Source organism: Ornithodoros turicata, chromosome 7 (assembly GCF_037126465.1).
Source record: "Ornithodoros turicata isolate Travis chromosome 7, ASM3712646v1, whole genome shotgun sequence".
In the NCBI taxonomy this organism is placed as follows: domain Eukaryota; kingdom Metazoa; phylum Arthropoda; class Arachnida; order Ixodida; family Argasidae; genus Ornithodoros; species Ornithodoros turicata.
Genome location: NC_088207.1, coordinates 22,070,709 through 22,089,042, shown reverse-complemented (window position 1 = coordinate 22,089,042; position 18,334 = coordinate 22,070,709). Strand labels below are relative to the sequence as shown.

Genomic DNA, 18,334 nt, shown 5'->3' with positions numbered 1-18,334 from the left:
GCAGCACAAGTGCCGCAACTTCTACAATCATGTCCTCGTCAAGAACGTCGTCTGCCTCTGCCGCCATGTTCGCTGAGACTGGCGTAACTCCTAATGGGCGAAAATTTTTAAACGGGAGTACCTACCCACAGGTCACGTGGCATCTCACTCAGGTCACGTGGTGCGTGACCCGGGGGTTACCCGGGTAGACTAAAAATACGCAGCCATAATATCGAAACTGGACGGTAGTTATTTGTCGCAGTAACAAAACCAGATTTATGAACCGGCACTACCACAGCCTTTTTCCACAGACTAGGAAACACACCAGATCGCAAAGATAAAATAAACAGATGGAGTACCGGTACCAAGAGTAACAGCCCTTGATAAGAAAAGCGGGAACGCGATCTACGCCACAAGTGAGTTTCGGCTTTAGCTTCTTGATCGCCTGAACTATATCATCAGCGTCAATCTTATCACATGTTAAGGAGTCGAAGTAACTATCATTGATCTCGCCCAGTTTTGATCCCTCGGAAGGGTAAAAAAAAAAAAAAAAACACTTGCCAAAATGCGAAGCAAACAGATTTGCCACCTCCCGGGGCGCAGAATGGCAACCTGCTTCATCAACCAAGCGTATGTTCTCGTAATGACCACGTGTATGTCTTCTCACATATTTCCAAAATGATTTTGGCTCACGATAGAAGCTAAGCTCAGTTGCAGTATAATACGCATACAAGTCGCGTTTGTACAGGTATTTAACTAAGGCACGACATATTTTGAACTTTTCATACCACACATTGAAACCTGATTTTTTTAACATTTTGTGAAAATGTGTCTTTCGGCGCATGTAATACTGGAGGCTCTTAGAAAACCATGAAGGGTAGCGAGATTGGCAAGTTGTGCCCATGGGTATAAAGAAATCCATGGCTTAAACACCGCGGTGACCTTTCCGGTGACATTTTCGGTGACCGAATCAACGGAATTGTCATCCAGAACAGACGCCCATTGATACCTCTCCAGGGATCTGTACAGACTCAAGTAATCGCCCTTTGGAAATTGCTAAAAACTAGTTGCTGAATAATATGTTTGCCTACCCCGGGCAAAGGACGCAACAAAAGGAGGGTGATAAAGATCAGGCTTGACCAGACAGTATTTAAGAGGCATAATGCTATCAATTGAAGTGTTTGAAAGAAAAAGATCAAGCGCATTCCCTGAACAATTCTTACATACGTTACCAAAACCATAAAAATTCAAAAAATTCAACAATCAGTTAACTTTCTCTCCATCTGGTGAGCCGACATGGAGCAAGTAGCGAAAAGACCGGTCCATACCAGATAGGTTAAAATCGCCATATATGTGCACTTTATACTTTGACACATCTAGAGCCTCGCTCAAATGTTCAAAATGGTCACAAAAAGCCCGTTCAGGAAAACGAGGAGGGAAGTATTAGTTCCCAACCAGGTAATTAAAACCATCACCAGACTGAATTTCAACCCATACACATTCTGGTAAGATTCAAGGTCTTCCCTTCTTATTGTACACATGGGTGCTCGAACCGCAACCAGTATGCCCCCCCCCCCCCCACACACACACACACCAAAACGTTGACCAGTTCTCTCATAATCTCGATCCCGGCGATGTACGACATAATCAGGATGTAAATAGCTGCTGCTGGTCAGTCCCTTATGGAGCCAGGTCTCTGTTATACAGACGACATCATACTCATTTAAGACGACGCTCTCCATGAATTCCTCCAACCTCATACGAATGCCACGGGCATTCTGGTAATACGTCAGCAAATTATTACGCATTAGCAGTTAGCTTGTCGTTACCCTTCCAAATCTGTGATGTATCCAACCTTCCAAAGAACTGGTGAAAAATACATCCTCTGGGCCAGACCTCAGCCTTATTGATATCTTCGAAAAAACGGTCATCGACACATACGTGGAAAGAGGAGTAGCCGTCATACTTGGTATTCAATTTCGTACAACATATAGGACCATCCTGAACAACAGTTTCCAACAGGGCTTTCACGTCATCCACAGATGTGGCTGGTGCAAGCCGTGACACAAATACGGCCCTAGGTACGGTTTTACGGGGAACTGCAGTAACTCTCGATGTCTGAGCAAGACCAACCAAAGGTTTCTGACGACGTTTTCGACTCACCATAGTAAAGCCATCTTCCGTCATCGCGTTAACAGTAACAGCATTGCGAACCGACTGAGGAAAGTTGGATGTCATGCTTCCTGGAACATCATTTTCCACATTAGATGGTGCTTGAAGCGTAACATGCTTAGTTTTTGAAATTTGAGCAAGTTGAGTCGGTGTCAAAACTGCAGCCGAAGCATACGAGGGTGGCACTGTATGCGACACGGTTGTCTGAAATCTGCGAGCGCGCGACAGGCTGGTGTAGCGAACCGAGGTCGTCAGTTAGCACCGCCTTCGCCTCACTTCCGTGACTAGTAGGGCATCCTAGCGGTGACTACGCTGTGACAACGCCAGCAGACGGGAGAGATGGTCTGATAATGTCGCTTCGTCTGCAAGCTTTTCCTCGTGCGCTCTGTTCAGGAGGCTGAGTAGATAAGGAATAATGACTTGTCCGTTTGTTCTTTCCATTCGTTATGTAATATGCGACTTGCTGCATTGCGGTGGCTGTTCTCGCAAGAAGTGAAAGTGGAATGTAATATTGTTATGAGCGTTTTATGATCGTGGGGCTTGTTTTCTGATGTCGCTCTGGCTTAGGCAGGTGGAAGTGTTTGGGCTGAACGCGTTCATCTCCGTTCATCTGTATGAGAAGAGATTGTGAGGCAATTTGATGGTATTAAAATCTCGGCAGATGAACGCGTTCAGCCCAAACTCTTCCACCTGCCTAAGCCAAGGCGACATCAGAAAGCAAGCCCGGTGATCATAAAACGCTCAATATTACTTTTCACTTTCGCTTCTCGCGAGAACAGCCACCGCAATGGAGCAAGTCGCATATTACATAACGAATGGAAAGAACAAACGGACAAGTCATTATTCCTTATCTACTCAGCCTCCTGAACAGAGCGCACGAGGAACAGCTTGCAGACGACACGACATAATCAGACCATCTCTCCCGCCTGGTGGCGTTGTCACAGAGTAGTCACCGCTAGGGTGTCCTACTAGTCACCGAAGTGAGGCGAAGGCGGTACTAACTGACGACCTCGGTTCGGTACACCAGCCTGACACGCGCTCACAGATTTCAGACAACCGTGTCGCATACAGCACGATGCTTGCATGTTGCTGGCATTGTTTACTAGCAATCAAATCACGGAGGTCATAGATTTCCGAACGAAGGTCACGATTTTCCGCCCTCGGACACTTGTTTTCAGCAAGCAAGATACGAAACATACTTTCTGTATTATCAGCGCTTCCTGGTAGCTGTGAGCGTATGCTCTCCTCGTGCGATACACCACCATCACCATCAGCCGTTGTATGCGAAGATTGCGAAGAGTCCACCTCCTCCGGGTTAGGCCTAGTTGGGGAACGCCGCCGCTTAGAACAACATTTGCACTTCAATATACTGCTGCCACTTTCCATTAAGAGATTGTATTCAGTCTGCCCAATATTGACGCACGTACAATGAAAAACTCGCTTGCATCCAGCACACTCTATAAATTGCTGCTTGCCGACAAATCTCATGGAGCAGCTGAGACACGCGCCGTACGGTAACGGCGCCATCTTGATCTCATGAATATGGCCGAAGGAGAAGCTTCACTCGAATGTTTCTCACATCATCTCCAAATGGACTGTTTGAGATAATTTATTCAACGACTCACACTATATAGCACACTAGCACACTGTTAATTATTAATACGCAATTTCTCTTCCACCACCACCATCATGTGACAACACCATGTAGCACCACGGTGTTGCAGTCTAACTTGTTGTGTTTGGCATTTCCAGGCAGCACTTTCCTTTTTCGTATCGTGTACGGCAGGTATTCATTTTGTATGAACAGCTAACCCTCGATTAATGAGCGTTTAACGTTCCTGGAAAAATCATTCATAAATCGAGCGTTGGCAGTATTTTTCGTTCCCATCTATGTCCTTGCATTTTGCAGAATAGCTACCTTCTTATTATAATATCGTGGATACACAATAATCCCCCACCTCTCTGTTGTATCTTCTCTTCCCCATCCTCTGAGTACCATCTACGGACACGCGGCGAGTTTCCACTTTTTGATACAAAATATCAAAGACGTTCTTCTCGAGTTTACCTGTGAACTCATCAGGCATTTCGCGATTACCAGTAATAACCGAGTTTGCTCTCCGGCTTCTATCTTCTAGGTCAGCTACCTAAAGTGCTTGTAGGTCAGTTGTTTTCTGAAGTTACGATACACCCCTATCAGGTGTCTCGGCCTTGTCAACTATAGGATAGATAATAATAATTGGAGGTTTACGTCGCGAGACAACTGAGATCATGAGCGACGCCACAGCGGTCGGTCTGTGGATTGCTTTTGCCCACCTGAGGGTTCTTTAACGTGCGATGAAAGCTCACCACACGGCACCCCGTATTTAACGTCCCTCGCGGAAGACGGCGTGTCTAAGCAACTTGTACCCTGCCACCAAGTTGCTGGCGTCCTCGGCCGGGTTCGAACCCGCGATCTCGGGATCAGAAGGCGAACTACTACAGGATAGAGATGAGCTAACTGGTATCAAGGTCTTGAATGTTAACCGCATGTATTAAAATTATGTTCGGAGTAGGTTTATCTTCAGTACCAGCCTGCTTGCACCCTATATCTCTCTCAGTAATATTCTGTAGAATATCCTTCTGTCCGTTCATGAGTGACTGCAACACCCGTTCCATGTGGTCTGGGGGCGTAATCGCTTCATCGTCGTTACGGTCGTTACAAGCTAACGAGTGGCGGGAAATTAAAAAAGATGGGCACGTGACACATTGCGCGTGACGTGTACCACGGCCTTCACGTATCGCGCGAAGAGCGCCGTGCACGTGTTTTATCACGTGCCCACCTTTTAAATTTCCCGCGAGCCTTTCTGAATTTCCCGCCACTCGTTAGCTTCTAACGACCGTAACGACGATGAAGCGATTAAGCCCTGGTCAGTTACGGTATGCCCACGACAAAGCAGCCACTTCGCAACAAGGATACACTCACGGCATCACTTCACATGTGGCTCTGGGATCGGCAATATAACGAGAAAGCCACTGTCACTAAATATAGTCGGAAAGCAACTAACCTCAACAGTAAAAAGGGCCTGCTTAGCGAACATACTCCGTGGCAATTCGCGCCCTGCTCACTGAAGATAAAACACTGTGGTGGTTCTCAAAGTAGCGCTGCAAGTGACGTCGATATAGAGGATCCAATCAGAGCATCAGCTGATAACTCGATGCTCAAACGTGGCACATACTGTGTGGTCAGGGATCTCAGGTAGACAGGAGTGTTTTCTTGCAGAGTGTTTCAGCAGCACGGATATTATCACTAGGGCTGTTTCCAAGCACAAGACCCAGGTGAAACCACTTTGTACGGAAGCGGTTTAAAGTGGAAATGGTTTCATAAACCACTTGGGGGGGAAATCGCAGACCTTTTCCACCAGGGGAGTTCTTTGAACAATGAAAAGAGCCTGCTTAGCGGACATATTCCGTGGCGATTCGCGCCCTGCTCACTGAGTATAAAACACCGTTGTGGTTCTCTAAACGCGTTGAAAGTGACGTCGATATAGAGGATCCAATCAACGCACCAGCTGATAACCCGATGGACAAACGTTGCACGTACTGAGGAAGGTCAGGGATCTCGGGTAGACAGGAGTCTTTTGTTGTTGAGAGTGTTTCAGCAGGACAGATATTGTCACTAGGGCTGCTTCCAAGCAGAGGAGGTCTTTGAACAATGAAAAGAGCCTGGCTAGCGGACATCTTCAGTGGCGATTCGCCGGGCCCGCTGATAATAAAATATTGATATAGTTGTTTTAGTTGTATGTTAAGTACAATGTATATAAACACTGTCGATCCCTGCTGCACGTGCACACGCACGTACTCTGAAATGGTCCGTGACAAAATTATGTCCAAAGTATAAAACTCTTGCTATGCAAGGATTTTCCCAGCAGCACCCACATCCCCCTCAATACTCCAACGATCTCAACCCACTCCCCCTTCAAAGAAAAAAAAAAGCAGGACTAGGCCTAAATACTTCCAGACTAACAACAATAATTTTCAGAAAAAAAAAAAAAAAGAACAGCTGATAAGGTGACCCATAGGCTCCCACAGAATCCCCAACACCTTCCGTGGCGACAATCGAGTGCATATCCCTTGCAAGAAACAACCTGCTCCAGATAGGCTAGCGTGCATAGCGTGCCCTTCCCCGAACAAGTTCATTATCACCCGTGTTGGAGAGAGCAAAACAATAATTTCGCTGGAGGCGTAATTTCAATGAAAATAACGCTCAACGTACTTTATTTTGATGCACGTGTCGACGTGCTACCACGTTGGTGCCCTCCGTCGTCTTTAGGTTTTTTTTTTTTCATGCTCTTTATGGTTGTTATGAACGTAGCGTTCCACTTTACCCCTGATTACGGAAAATCAATGCAAGAGAATCATTAAAGTAACGAACAACGTCCGTTGAGCAAGAGGCCGTGGTTATCGAATTTCGTTTTACTCTTGAAGCGACATACTTGTGCGCTGGCAATTTTATTTTCGGGGTCATTAGCACCGAGATAAAAGTGTGTTAATTGTTTCCTCCACACACGTGTCTATTGCAGTACGTGATCAGCGTCGAGGTCGGCTTTAGACGAATGACGGGCTGTATTGAATCCGAGGAGCAGTGAAACCCATGGTGCACGATTTTTTTTCTTTTTTGCCTTATTTGGGAGTTTGTTTACATTGGAAGCAGTCTACAAAAACGATACGATAAAAGAATCTGACACATTAGCAATGTGACGTGATATACTTGGACTGAATAAAGAGACCGGAACAGTTCATCATGAACACCCTCCGATCTACAATGACCGTTCAAGGTTCACGGATACTTTCATTTCTACAGATGAAATTGAAGGTCCGCCAAGCCCGAAACTATGACGGTTTTTCAAAGTATTCCTCATGTGCGTCCAGACACCGCTGCCATCGTTGTGGCAGCTCCCTTTTCCTCTGGCGTAGAAATAAATGTGCTGTTGTCGTCGCCACCGCAGGACACCTCTCTTCTGTGCCTTCGTCTGTCTTGAATTTCCTCCCTCCCATAAGAAGGTCCTAAAGAAATGATAATCACTGGGGGCTAAGTCCTGAGGGGCACGGGGAAAACGTACTGTCAAATTGGCCGTACAGGGCCTATCATTGTCACGGAGAAGAATGACAATTTACAACATGTCAGGGCTTTTCTTGCGAATGTCGTATCATACGGTATCCTTCGTCAATGTGCAGCAATACTGGTAATGAATTGGGGCCCATTTCTTCAAAGCATTCACACGGGTAACACCTTGCATGTCCCAGAAGACAATCCCCATGGGTTTTACTGGCATGACGACGGCTATTTGTTTTTCTTGGGCTGCGGTGAAACCTTACGTCTAGTACCGCGTCCTTTTCCAGCACTCTCCCGCCGCGTGAAGCTGGACGTTGCCTATACACTTGCCTGCAAACATCGTCTCGGTTCCACCTTCTTTCCCCTCTGCCCCACCTGTGGAGTGCACGCGCGGCGACCTCCACCACATCATCTTGTCTTGTGGACAGCATCACCAAGACCGTATACTTATGGGCCTGCGACGTATCGATCAACGATCGTTTGACATCATAGAGATTCTCGGACCATGGTCGAACGCTACCCACCAGATGCAAGGCCTTCGTGTTCTTGCGGAGTTCTTGCGCTCCACCGGACTGTCGACAGATCTTTCAAAGTACCCTTTCCATTATCATCCCCTCATTCGTTTCCACAAAAGAATGGGGCAGTGTACCGCCACAACGGCGGTGAATCGCCTACCTAATCATCATCCAACGTATATATGTGCGTATGCGCCCCCCCCCCCCTCTCCATGTTGCTTGTTTTGGTCTCTGGGGTGAAAGGGTGCATCCATGTTTCATCACACGTGATGATCGATTCCAAAATGTCACGACATTTGGTTCGAAACCGATTCAGGAGCAGTATACAGATCGTCATGGGTGTCCCCTTCTGATCGCATGTTAGCTGTCGGGAACCCACCTTGCACCGATACTTTGCGGAACAGCAAGTGCACATGAATGATTGTCTCAACACTGCCGACACAAATACTCACCTGTGTGCCGCAATGTCCCGCACTAGTACTTGCCGATTGTCAAGGATGGCTTGCTTAACACGTGTGACATTGCTTGACGTGACTGCTGTCGGACAAACTTGTCTATGCGGTTCATTTGTCAACGGCTGTCGTCCTTGGCCACTGTTGGCAACTGTTGACACCATTCGTACGCTCTTGACCGTGGCATCGTCTGTTCCCCCCATACTATGCTTGTAATATTCTCAAAATCTGTGGGGCAGAAGGTGTCTTATTGAGGCACGCGGCATACACAACTCCCACGCACAAAGATGTTAACAAAATAAGTTTATTGAACAATCGACATTAGAATCTAATTACAAATCTTCCCGGCATGGCATGGAAGCAGGAAGAATTAGCACTGGACAGCTACACATTGACTGCCACATGTGTGGAAAGACGAGCACTCGGGAGATTGAAATTAAATACTGACAAAAGTCGGCTCTTCCTTTTCAATACAAATCAATGAAAAGTAAAGCTAAAACAATCTCTCACCAAGTGCAATGGACAACATACGGTATAGCATCTGTTTCTCCAACCAGGGATTGTCTGTGTTCTCGGCATGTACAAGCATATTTCCTCTGGACGCCAGAACCTGCTGCGTCATTTTTTCGCATAATGGCATGCCAAGCAAACAATACAAATACACTCAATGGGTAACACGTTCCACGCGAAATTGAGGACCAGCCATCGTTAACCATTGTAGCACGATGTCTGCACTCTGCACCATGAAAGAGCCTGCGTACGACAGTTTTTTTTTTTTTTTTGTTAAATCCTTAGAGCACGCAAGTACCATTTGCTTGTACAGGGAATTATGAAACTGAATAGGATTATTTAATTCGCAACAGTCGCATGCAATGGCCGAATATTTCGCATTTTGTTACTATTTCTTCTATTATACGTGCAACATTGTGACCGCTGTTGTTAGAGGAACTACGGAAAGGTTATTTTTTTTTTTTACAGTTGATGGGTCTCGCGAAACAGCTTGGTAAGTGTCACGTGTACAACAGTGTACAGAATTCGCTACAACGCCTCATCGCGTGGCTTCTCTGGAGCAACGCCAGCTTAGCAGTACATCTGCAAGAAACTCCCAATGCCCTATTTCAGGGATGTGTCATGTCAGCCTAACGAGGCACCGTGCTAATCGTAGCTTCACTCAAGCTTCACAATCAGCAAGCACCAGCGAAGCGCTGCGATAACGCGTTTCAACACACACACATCGATCAGTAAGTAAAGCTGTTGTACGTTAACGAAATCTAATCGAGGCTTTTAAGGAGCAACTAATGAGCGCAACAAATCCACCAAATACTGTGGAACCGATTTAATTCGTTGCACATAAAAATTAAGACGTAACCGAGCTGGTGATTCTCTGGACACGGTGACATTCCTTGAGATTGAGAGACCACAAACGGAAGGGCACGACGTCTGTCTGCTTCATGTCCGTCGTCGTTTGTCGTCCCTTGATGTCATGGAACGTCGCAGTGTCCTTCTCCTTGCTTCCTTCTCACTGCTCTATACCGGAAGGATACTTTTGTTCCAGGGAAACCATGCTACATGGGACTCTTCCCACGCTGTAGCCCCATAACGACGCGTTGAGGTTGACAGACTTCGTCTGCGTGTGTCTGTTCTTGTCGTCCCCATGTCCCGGGTTTTACCGTCATGTATTCTGTTCACCAGCTCGCTTGCTCTTTAGAAATTAACTCGACAAACATTGCTTCCTTGAGCCTTGAAAATCGGTCCATAGTCATGCTTTCAGGTGCTCTTCGTTTGCAACAGTTCTGTCGCAAAGAAAGAAGAAAAAGATTGTCTTCTACTCAAAATACATGATTCCTGCAGTGTTTAAGGTTGCGACTAACATGGTGTGCCATGTAATTTGCCTCTCGCACCCGTCGGTGTAGCTTTACATCTCCGCTTTGCATTTCACGAATGTTGCATAAACCAAGAGTTAACAAGTCCCAATCGTGCGCACTCTCTTCCTGATACACTTTCTCTGCGGAACGTTCAAGCAACCAAGAAGTGAAAACTCAACAAAACATGTGTACATATTTACAATCGGAAACGTATACTCTGTGCACACAAATAAAAAATACGTCTATCTATATTATATATATGTATATTTATGTATAATAGCATTATTAATAGGCGCGGTTATTATTTACAGAATATGACATGCGAGCAGTATTTGTTGATACTAGCTACCTCCGAAATTGAAACACATTAGGGACATTGACGCTTTTGTTCTGCATATCAAATACTATACGAGGAGCAAATCTGGCAAAATTCGTGTGGTAAGACTGTTACGGAGTCGACGGAGTTATCTTAACATCGTTACACCGTGACCGGATCCATACGCAATGACATGGAACGCTTTCAAAGTGTTTTTTTCGAACCGCTCAGAAGAAGGAAATGCCAAGCAAGTACGAAGCATCAACGAATTATCATTGAAAATCCTGATGAACTTGACGTAAGGCGAACCTTTCCCAAGCAAAAGAAGTCCAGACGTTCTCTTTCCGGGATTCGACGTGCCGACAAGGACGCTAAGACACACATCTGGGAAACTAGCTGTAACACGCATTGGCTAGTGCTGTACCACGCAGTTCTAACGAGGAACAGGACGAGTGAAAATTATAACTCTACTAATGTAAGTGGGTGGCTTTGCTTCCCTGACTTCATCACCAGTGCATATTTTGTGAGAAATTCAAGTGTTACCAAAGGCTGCATATAAATTGGGCATGTTCCACTTGAATGGTCCAATGAAAAGTTAAGTGGTGGTGTGCTTCTCGTCGTCACTTTGACGACGTTAATCTCACCAAATCCAGCGTTGGGTGTCGTTTTTCCGGTATTCCTTATCAAAGTATGGTAGATCGTGAGGCTCAAGAACCATGAGGGACAGAAACAGTTGACCAAGCTGTTGATAAGAGCAGTCTTTATTTCAAAGCTCCTGTTTAGCTTACACCTTTTCAGTTTAACCTTTCACAAAGGTTAGGGCACTGTCCAAGCCAGATCGATTTATTGCGGTATCCAAAAATACTTGAATAATGCAAACTCTATGCATCAATACTAGAGTTCTTTTATCGGTACCATAGGCCACAAAGTTGGATAATTGAGCTCTTAAACCTAAGCACTCTGTCAGCTGGAGTTTGCAAAGCGTCACGCATTATACATCATACCCATACGCACAGCTTAATAGCATGCGGAACGTAAATGCATTTTTTGATCAGGAATGCCCACAGTGAAACGGCACTGTAGCATATCTTGACCGGCAGCGTACCTCGTACTACTCGTGTCCGTGTAAGAATTGAGACGCCGCCGCCTACCAGTCATAGACCAGCAACGGCACGTTGCAGGTATGACAACCGCTGCCACCACCCTTCATGATTTTCACCCGTCCAGTCCTGGTACCTAAGCAATTACTGGGATTCGCATGCACATGAAGGGGCGCATCACAGGGAGAAAGAGCAACGCAGGGAGGAAGAGCAACGGAGCAACGCTCCAGTAACACTGAGAATCAACTGTATAAATATTTCTTGCCATGAAAACACACACCCATGGTGGAATTTACGGAGCATTCGTGGGTTTGTATATCTGCCAGTTGGTTCCTGGCAGACTAGGTGCTCTCATGTCATCTGTGCCGGCATACCTGCAGCTCTACACTACGCAACAGTAAACAACAATACAAGGACAGATTCCCTTGGACAGGATAGGCGTTCGATTTTGCATAACTCTCACGTCATGTCAACAGGGCATGACATCAAATTTTGTTAAGATAAAACTGAATGTTGCGTCTTCTTTTTCCTTTTGTTGAAAGTTCCCTAGAGACGACACCTTGCGGCGACAGCTGCCCCTCCAGAGGGCAGATCGTTCGTTTTTATGAAAGGGGTTCAAAAGCAGTAGGTAGACAGATTGTTGGATCGCCGAAGGATATCTAAAACCAATAAACTTATCATCATTAAGCTTCCACTTTATTCTCCTGCAACGCTGTGATCTGGTAATACCTGAGGACCGAATGGTCTGGTATAAAATGAGTCACCTCCACAGGCAGATTTCGTTGATAAAGAAATTGTCAAGGAAGTCAGTGTCATTTTTTTCTTGCATGGGAAAACGCGTATAGGGAACACATTCCTGGAGGCATCATAGAAGTGATTGATACCCTGACACACTACTGCCATGCGTAGGTGCATGAAGCTACGTGGCCTGCACCGTTTCTGGAGTAGTTCGTATCTTAAGAAGTAACACTAAACATATGCGATTGAAGGATGAGCAATGAAACTGTCCTAATACAAAACAAAAAAGAGAAATCGCTGCCCCAGATGCTGCGAGGGAGGCGCCTGAGCGACTTTTGTTCCTCCGATGGCCTTAGAGCGGGACGCCAGCCATTCGATGTATTCATATGGGAGCGACATTCCGCAGAATCTGCCAGCGGAAGATGCGCAAAACAACTTGGCTTTCCTCTGCCACGTGAGCCAAATCGCTCACCTTCACGTCTTTTCGTTCTCTTCTAACCACGAGTAATATCCTTCGGCTCAGCCACAAGATATTCTGTAGCAGACGACAGTGCGGATGGTGTCGTTCACCATGTGTGCAGTGCACCATTTCCGATATTCTAACGCCATGTGCAAGTGCTCAACATAGGACGCGGCTGAGTCTCTCTCCACCCCCCACCCACCCGTGAGCAGTTTTTCATTTTCGTCCAGTAGAATATTCCTTGGGGAAGTCGCTCCTGTGAATGCACCTCTGGTGTTCACTTTCCGGTAGATGACAGTATAGTGGCGTGTAACGACCCCGAAGTCCATACCGCAAGAGGGTGAGCCTAGGAGCCGCCCTCTACGCTCACTCAGGTTCTTTCACAGTGCTGATAGTGGCGTTTCATTGCGAAACAGATGTGCTGAATGCGCACTGTTGAGAAATTTGCGTAACTTCCCTGGCGTATAAAATTACTGCAAAGATTGCGACATCCTAGAATTTGGTATTAATGGAAGCATCAGCAACCTTCGGCATACACAATCTGCGTACTACGAAATCCACTTCTGAACCCACATGACACGACAACAACGTATGAAAAGGACAGAGAATATTTCATTCGGGTAGATCCCTCCCTAGCAATCAAATCATGTTTTGTGGTATGTGCCACGACCCTACGGTGTTGCAGCTCCGAACAACATTTCTCAAGGTTTCTTCTTTAATATAAAAGTCGACCAATTTGTCCCAAAGGCAGCAGCATAGACACTAGATGATGCATATCATCGCAAGAAAAGTTTGCCAGTGTTCTCCTCGTAGTGTATTTGTGCGGTTCACCTAAAAGTTGAGAAACATCCTAAACAAGGGCGCTTCGGGATGGCATCATGGCATTGGCATGCCACTGACAAAATGTACAATGACGTTGGGAGGCAAGAGGCAGGTGGCTTCTGTACAGTTAGGAAGAGGAGGCCGTGTGGGTTCCTGATGCATGCTGGCTTCGCAGTCCGGACAGTCCCTAGGTGGCGTCGAAGTTGGTGTGTTTCAGACCAGTTCCTCAGAATAGGATTCCTGCAACAAGAGACAGCACGATTTACAACAAGCGTTGAAAAAAGTGGAGAAAAACCTCAGCAGCGACTAGGACGACTGTTCGGAACGTTCTGCTATGCATCAAATACATTTCTCGGAAGAGGGTGTCTCTCATAAAGTAACTATACAAGTAAATGTACAAAGTGCGAAAGTAGAGTGCGTCCGTCATACGAAAACACTTAAAGGGGTACTAAAGTGCAAAACATTTTCGTCGCGGTACGAAAAGTGCTGTTACCTTGACATCAATACAAAAGGAACGGGTGTCATCCGGGAGTCATCCTTGCATCGTTCGTAATTTATAAGTGCAAGAACCTGGGACGCTTTCCCTCTACATCTCCTTCTCAAGCAGCCCGACAAGAGAGGCCTTCGATTGGGCTCTGCAAACAAACTTCCGCGATGATTTGACAAATGGCTTGCGGGGACCATTGAGAGCGCACTCCGCATTGTCGGCCATCATTAGACGAAGAGAGAGAGGGAAAGCTTAAGTCACAGATTCTTTTCGCCCAGAGATTACGAACGGAGCAACAGATGACTCACTCCCGTTCGTTTTGTGTTGGTGTCAAGGTAACCCCATCTTTTATTCCGCAAGTAGAAATTATTTAAGCTTAATGCTTTACTGTTGCAGAGAGCAAGGAAGTGCCGGAGCCTTTAAAACAGCGCTATCATGACCCAACTCATTAATGATCGCACAACAACGTACCAACAAAAATTGTAGCACACTTACGAGGAGCGACTTTCGCATACGCTTCTCATAGTCTAGTGGCACATGCAACCGCTGAAAGGACAGTCACGGTCTGGGCTGTAGGGTACTAATATTAGTGGAGGGTTAAGCCCGCCCGCCCTCACTCACACGTGCCACGTTATTGTGCATCCTTGTGCACTGACTTTTCTGTGAACCGAGGTGTGACCGGGCGACCAATTACCATACCTGACCTAAAACCAACGTACGAAAAATGTTGCGGGGTGTAGCATTTCCGTACAATACTGCGCATTTACATGATCAGGCTGAATTCAGTCTTTGTCGACTACGGGACCAAGAAACCTGCCCGTGCCACCAGATCAAACGCATCTCGTGTGTTTTCTGCGGGCATGACAGGTTCCCTTCGTGGACCACGAGGCTATAACTATAACTTGTTATAGTTATAACTTGTCTGCTGTCATACATAGCCTAGATAGTAGATGGGTAGAAATCCAGCGAACCGGTAGAGATGTAGGAAGGGAGTTGCCTCAGGACAGAAGCCGCCGATATTTCGAACAGAGACTGTTCTTCTTCCCAGAAGAAGAACAGTCTCTGTTCGAAATATCGGCGGCTTCTGTCCTGAGGCAACTCCCTTCCTATAGCCTAGATAGCACTTTTACAAGTTGTAGTTTATATATGATGATGATTAGGGCAGACAAAGAAAAATGTGGAGGTGAGTCGTAACTAAGTCGGATTGGCTAACCCAGTACACCTACGTAGTGCAAAGAAGAGAAAGAAAAAAGAAAAAGGAATGACACTAAGAAGAAGAGTTCTGTTGGTGAAAGAAGACGAAGAGCCACGCCATCTAGACATCGTCTATACATGGGCGCCGGCGCAGGCTCCCCGTGCGCCCTTTCCCAGGTTCTCGGGGGAACGTACCCTTGGTGTCTCCACTTAACGCTGCTTGTGAGGCTCTATGGGAGCCGGCACCCCGCACGCGCGCCACTGCTCGAGTTTCCCTCTGTCGTCTGCTTTCTGTTGGTAGTGGGTGGTGGTGGTGGTCGTGAAAGGGCTGCCGTAAAACAAGTCGCCCACCAATCCCGCCAAACGCCATCTCTATGGCCAAACGGTGCATACACCGGAAAATGCGTCACAAGCCGGAAGTCGTACCGCTTTACCCTGGCATGAGACAAGGGGCTCGCAGGGGTACCCGGAAACGCGCATCGGAAGTTGATTTGGTGCTGTTCAGTGATCCCGGGAAAGAGGGAACGTTCCCGGAGCATCAACTTGACGCGCTTCATGATGGCATCGTACCATGAAACTGTCCTTGCGAATACGAGATGTCAGAAGGCAAACCCTGTGGATATGAAACTTTCTCCTTTCTTTGTTTAATTTAACTGTTTGCTTATGTAGTGTGACTGTTTTTTTTTTCGTAGTCCTTTAGCTCGTAACTATTTCCGTAGTGTGTAATGTACGAAAGCCTAGAACTTGACTTTTGACAACTTAGCCCCTACTGTTGCGGTAATCGCAGGTTTTAAGGAGCTTGCACTGAGCAGCTACTGGGTCCGCTACAGCTAAGTAGCGGTGTTTAGCTCCGCCCTCGGTCGCCCATCGTGAATTTCTGCGAATGTCCTGAATGATAGCAAAAATATCTTCACTCTTCTGGCTAAACTGAGGATTCCGGCAGGTATGAAGATGGAGCGTTCCCAATATAGCTTCGAAAAACACCTGTCGCCCTGTGCCCCTCTGTTGTTGCTTGTCAGACTGCCTATACATCAGTGCAGGTCAGTTTACAATACCAAGAGCTTCCTTGCACTGCGTGTAGCATATGTCATTCTGTTTCTAATGCACCGATCCTTCAAACTTCACCCCGTACGGCAATTTGGCCAATCCACATTACCGATATCGAAAGGTAACACCATTCCCAAAACGAAGCTATAGACAGTACAATTTGAAATATTTCGACTTAGTTGAACTGACGTGTGTCGTGGAAGTCGCACTAGTACCCTTTTCAACTCCATACCATTCCCTCTCCAAAAGGACATCAAATGACTTAAAACGAAACGACCCTCAGCACAAATACGCTTCACGAAGTGCTTCGGAAATTTGTTCGTTTACCCTTACATACCCTTGCGGCACTTTCTATTCACGACAGGCATGGATATTATAAGATGAGGTGCCAGAATCAAAGCTGTAAGAGAAGTCAAGTAGGGGAATCAAAGAATTTGTGATGCCCTGTCCGAGCGTACATGTACGACAGCCACCATGACAGACAACGAGTGAAACGCCGCTTCATCACGGCGCTCTCATCCAATCCAATCCAATCCTTGCCGTGTAATTTCGTCTGGGCTGCATGTGTCTTGCCGCCTGCCATCGGGTGCTTGGGTTGCTTTCAATTCTGTGAGGGAAGGGTATTGTGCTGAAGAAATCTTCTACTGCGATATGTGAGATTTATGTTCGGAGATTGTAGGAGGTGTCAATCGTAACACATTTGGGCCACCGTATTACCATGGCGGCTCAGTTGTTGGGTTGTCCTCTCCGGACACCTAGTTTCTGGGTGTCGGGGAGACACCCAGATTACGATCACCAGACAGTTATCCAGACCGTGTTACGCAGTGAAGGTAGAGGCAAGGTTACAGAGGAAGGGTTAGAACGGGATAGTATACTCTTTAGGTATCAATCGCGTCCTGACCTGTGAGCTGAATGCAGACTGATCCACCCGCTGTTGTTGCTGTTTGGGAAAAGTGAGCAGAGCTGAAGCCTCTTCGTCGTTGAAGGTCGGCATGCTGCGCTTGCCGATCCTGTCAAGAATTTGCTGGTTTTTCTGCGCGGTGGCAGTGCGCATCCGCAGTGCCATGTCCCGCGCTATTTGATTTCGTAGGGCGTCTAGTGGTCCAACGATGGACAGCGATGGCATGGAAGACCCCGTCCTGCTGTGCGGCAGGAGGGCCATACGCTTCCACAGTTCGGCCAGGTCCACGTTCTTTGGTGTTGTGCTCAGACGGGGACCCAACCTGGCACCCAACGTCGGACTCAGCGCCACGTCCGCTACCAATAGCGCAAGAAGCAGTGAAGAGCATACCAGGTGCTGAGCGCTCATGGCAGATCTGTATGAGAGAAAATGATATATATTTTTTAGCAATTCATACTATTGTTCTCCTAGTGATTCTGTAAACGTGTGTGTGTAGGGGGGGGAGAATATACATTTATTAAAAGGAAAGGTGTGTAAACGTGGGTTCTTGCGTTCACAGTCACACTTTTTCTCTCTCTGTCACAAGAAAATTTATTGAAAGCTGCGAAACCAAAACTCCTGAGGCGCGCTGCTTTGGTTTCGCCTAATTTCCGTAGCGAAATTTGGCGACAGATGTTTCACGGCACGCGTTCGTTTCAGGATTTTGAACAGATAGAGCATCTTTCAACAAGGATTGTCTCCCGCGCTGTTATCTAGCGCTTTGGCCCGAAACGTCCTCATTAGAGACTTGACTAATGAATTTTAAGTAATTATTCATTTTGTAGTTAGGTCCATACTCTCCCCGTGAGGATGTCCGCCTAGCCGTAGAACTCAAGTAAAAAAAAACATCTAAATAATTAGGAGTAGATTTACACGTAAGGTGAGTCAGCCTAATTGTGTGGCGACGTGCTGCACGTGCCGCAGGGTAGGACCGCGGATAATTTCGACCACCCTTCTTTTGAAAATATATGCTGCTCTCATTGCCTTTCTTTCTTTCTTTTTTGTTAAATCAGTAGATGATGAAAAAATCGCCTTGTATATATACTGTTTGAGATGCTTTCTGCTCTCCTTTAAGAGTGCAGTAATATCTGTGCATTTTCCTACATTGGGCCGACTAGCTCATATCCGCAGTTCTACAGCGTTGGGCGTTGGGCG

The 18,334-nt window shown here is 46.5% G+C and overlaps 1 protein-coding gene across 1 annotated transcript in view; it reads right to left on the bottom strand.

The window, feature by feature from the left end:
- Positions 1-11,134: 11,134 nt before the first annotated feature.
- Positions 11,135-18,334, bottom strand: part of LOC135400331 (uncharacterized) — a 344,105-nt gene continuing 336,905 nt past the window's right edge. The window contains exons 4-5 of the mRNA XM_064632162.1: positions 17,141-17,555; positions 11,135-13,751 (exon numbers count right to left, since the gene is read on the bottom strand). Of these exons, the coding sequence (XP_064488232.1) occupies positions 13,725-13,751; positions 17,141-17,555 (442 nt within the window). The 3' untranslated portion in view covers positions 11,135-13,724. The remainder of the gene's footprint in view (positions 13,752-17,140; positions 17,556-18,334) is intronic.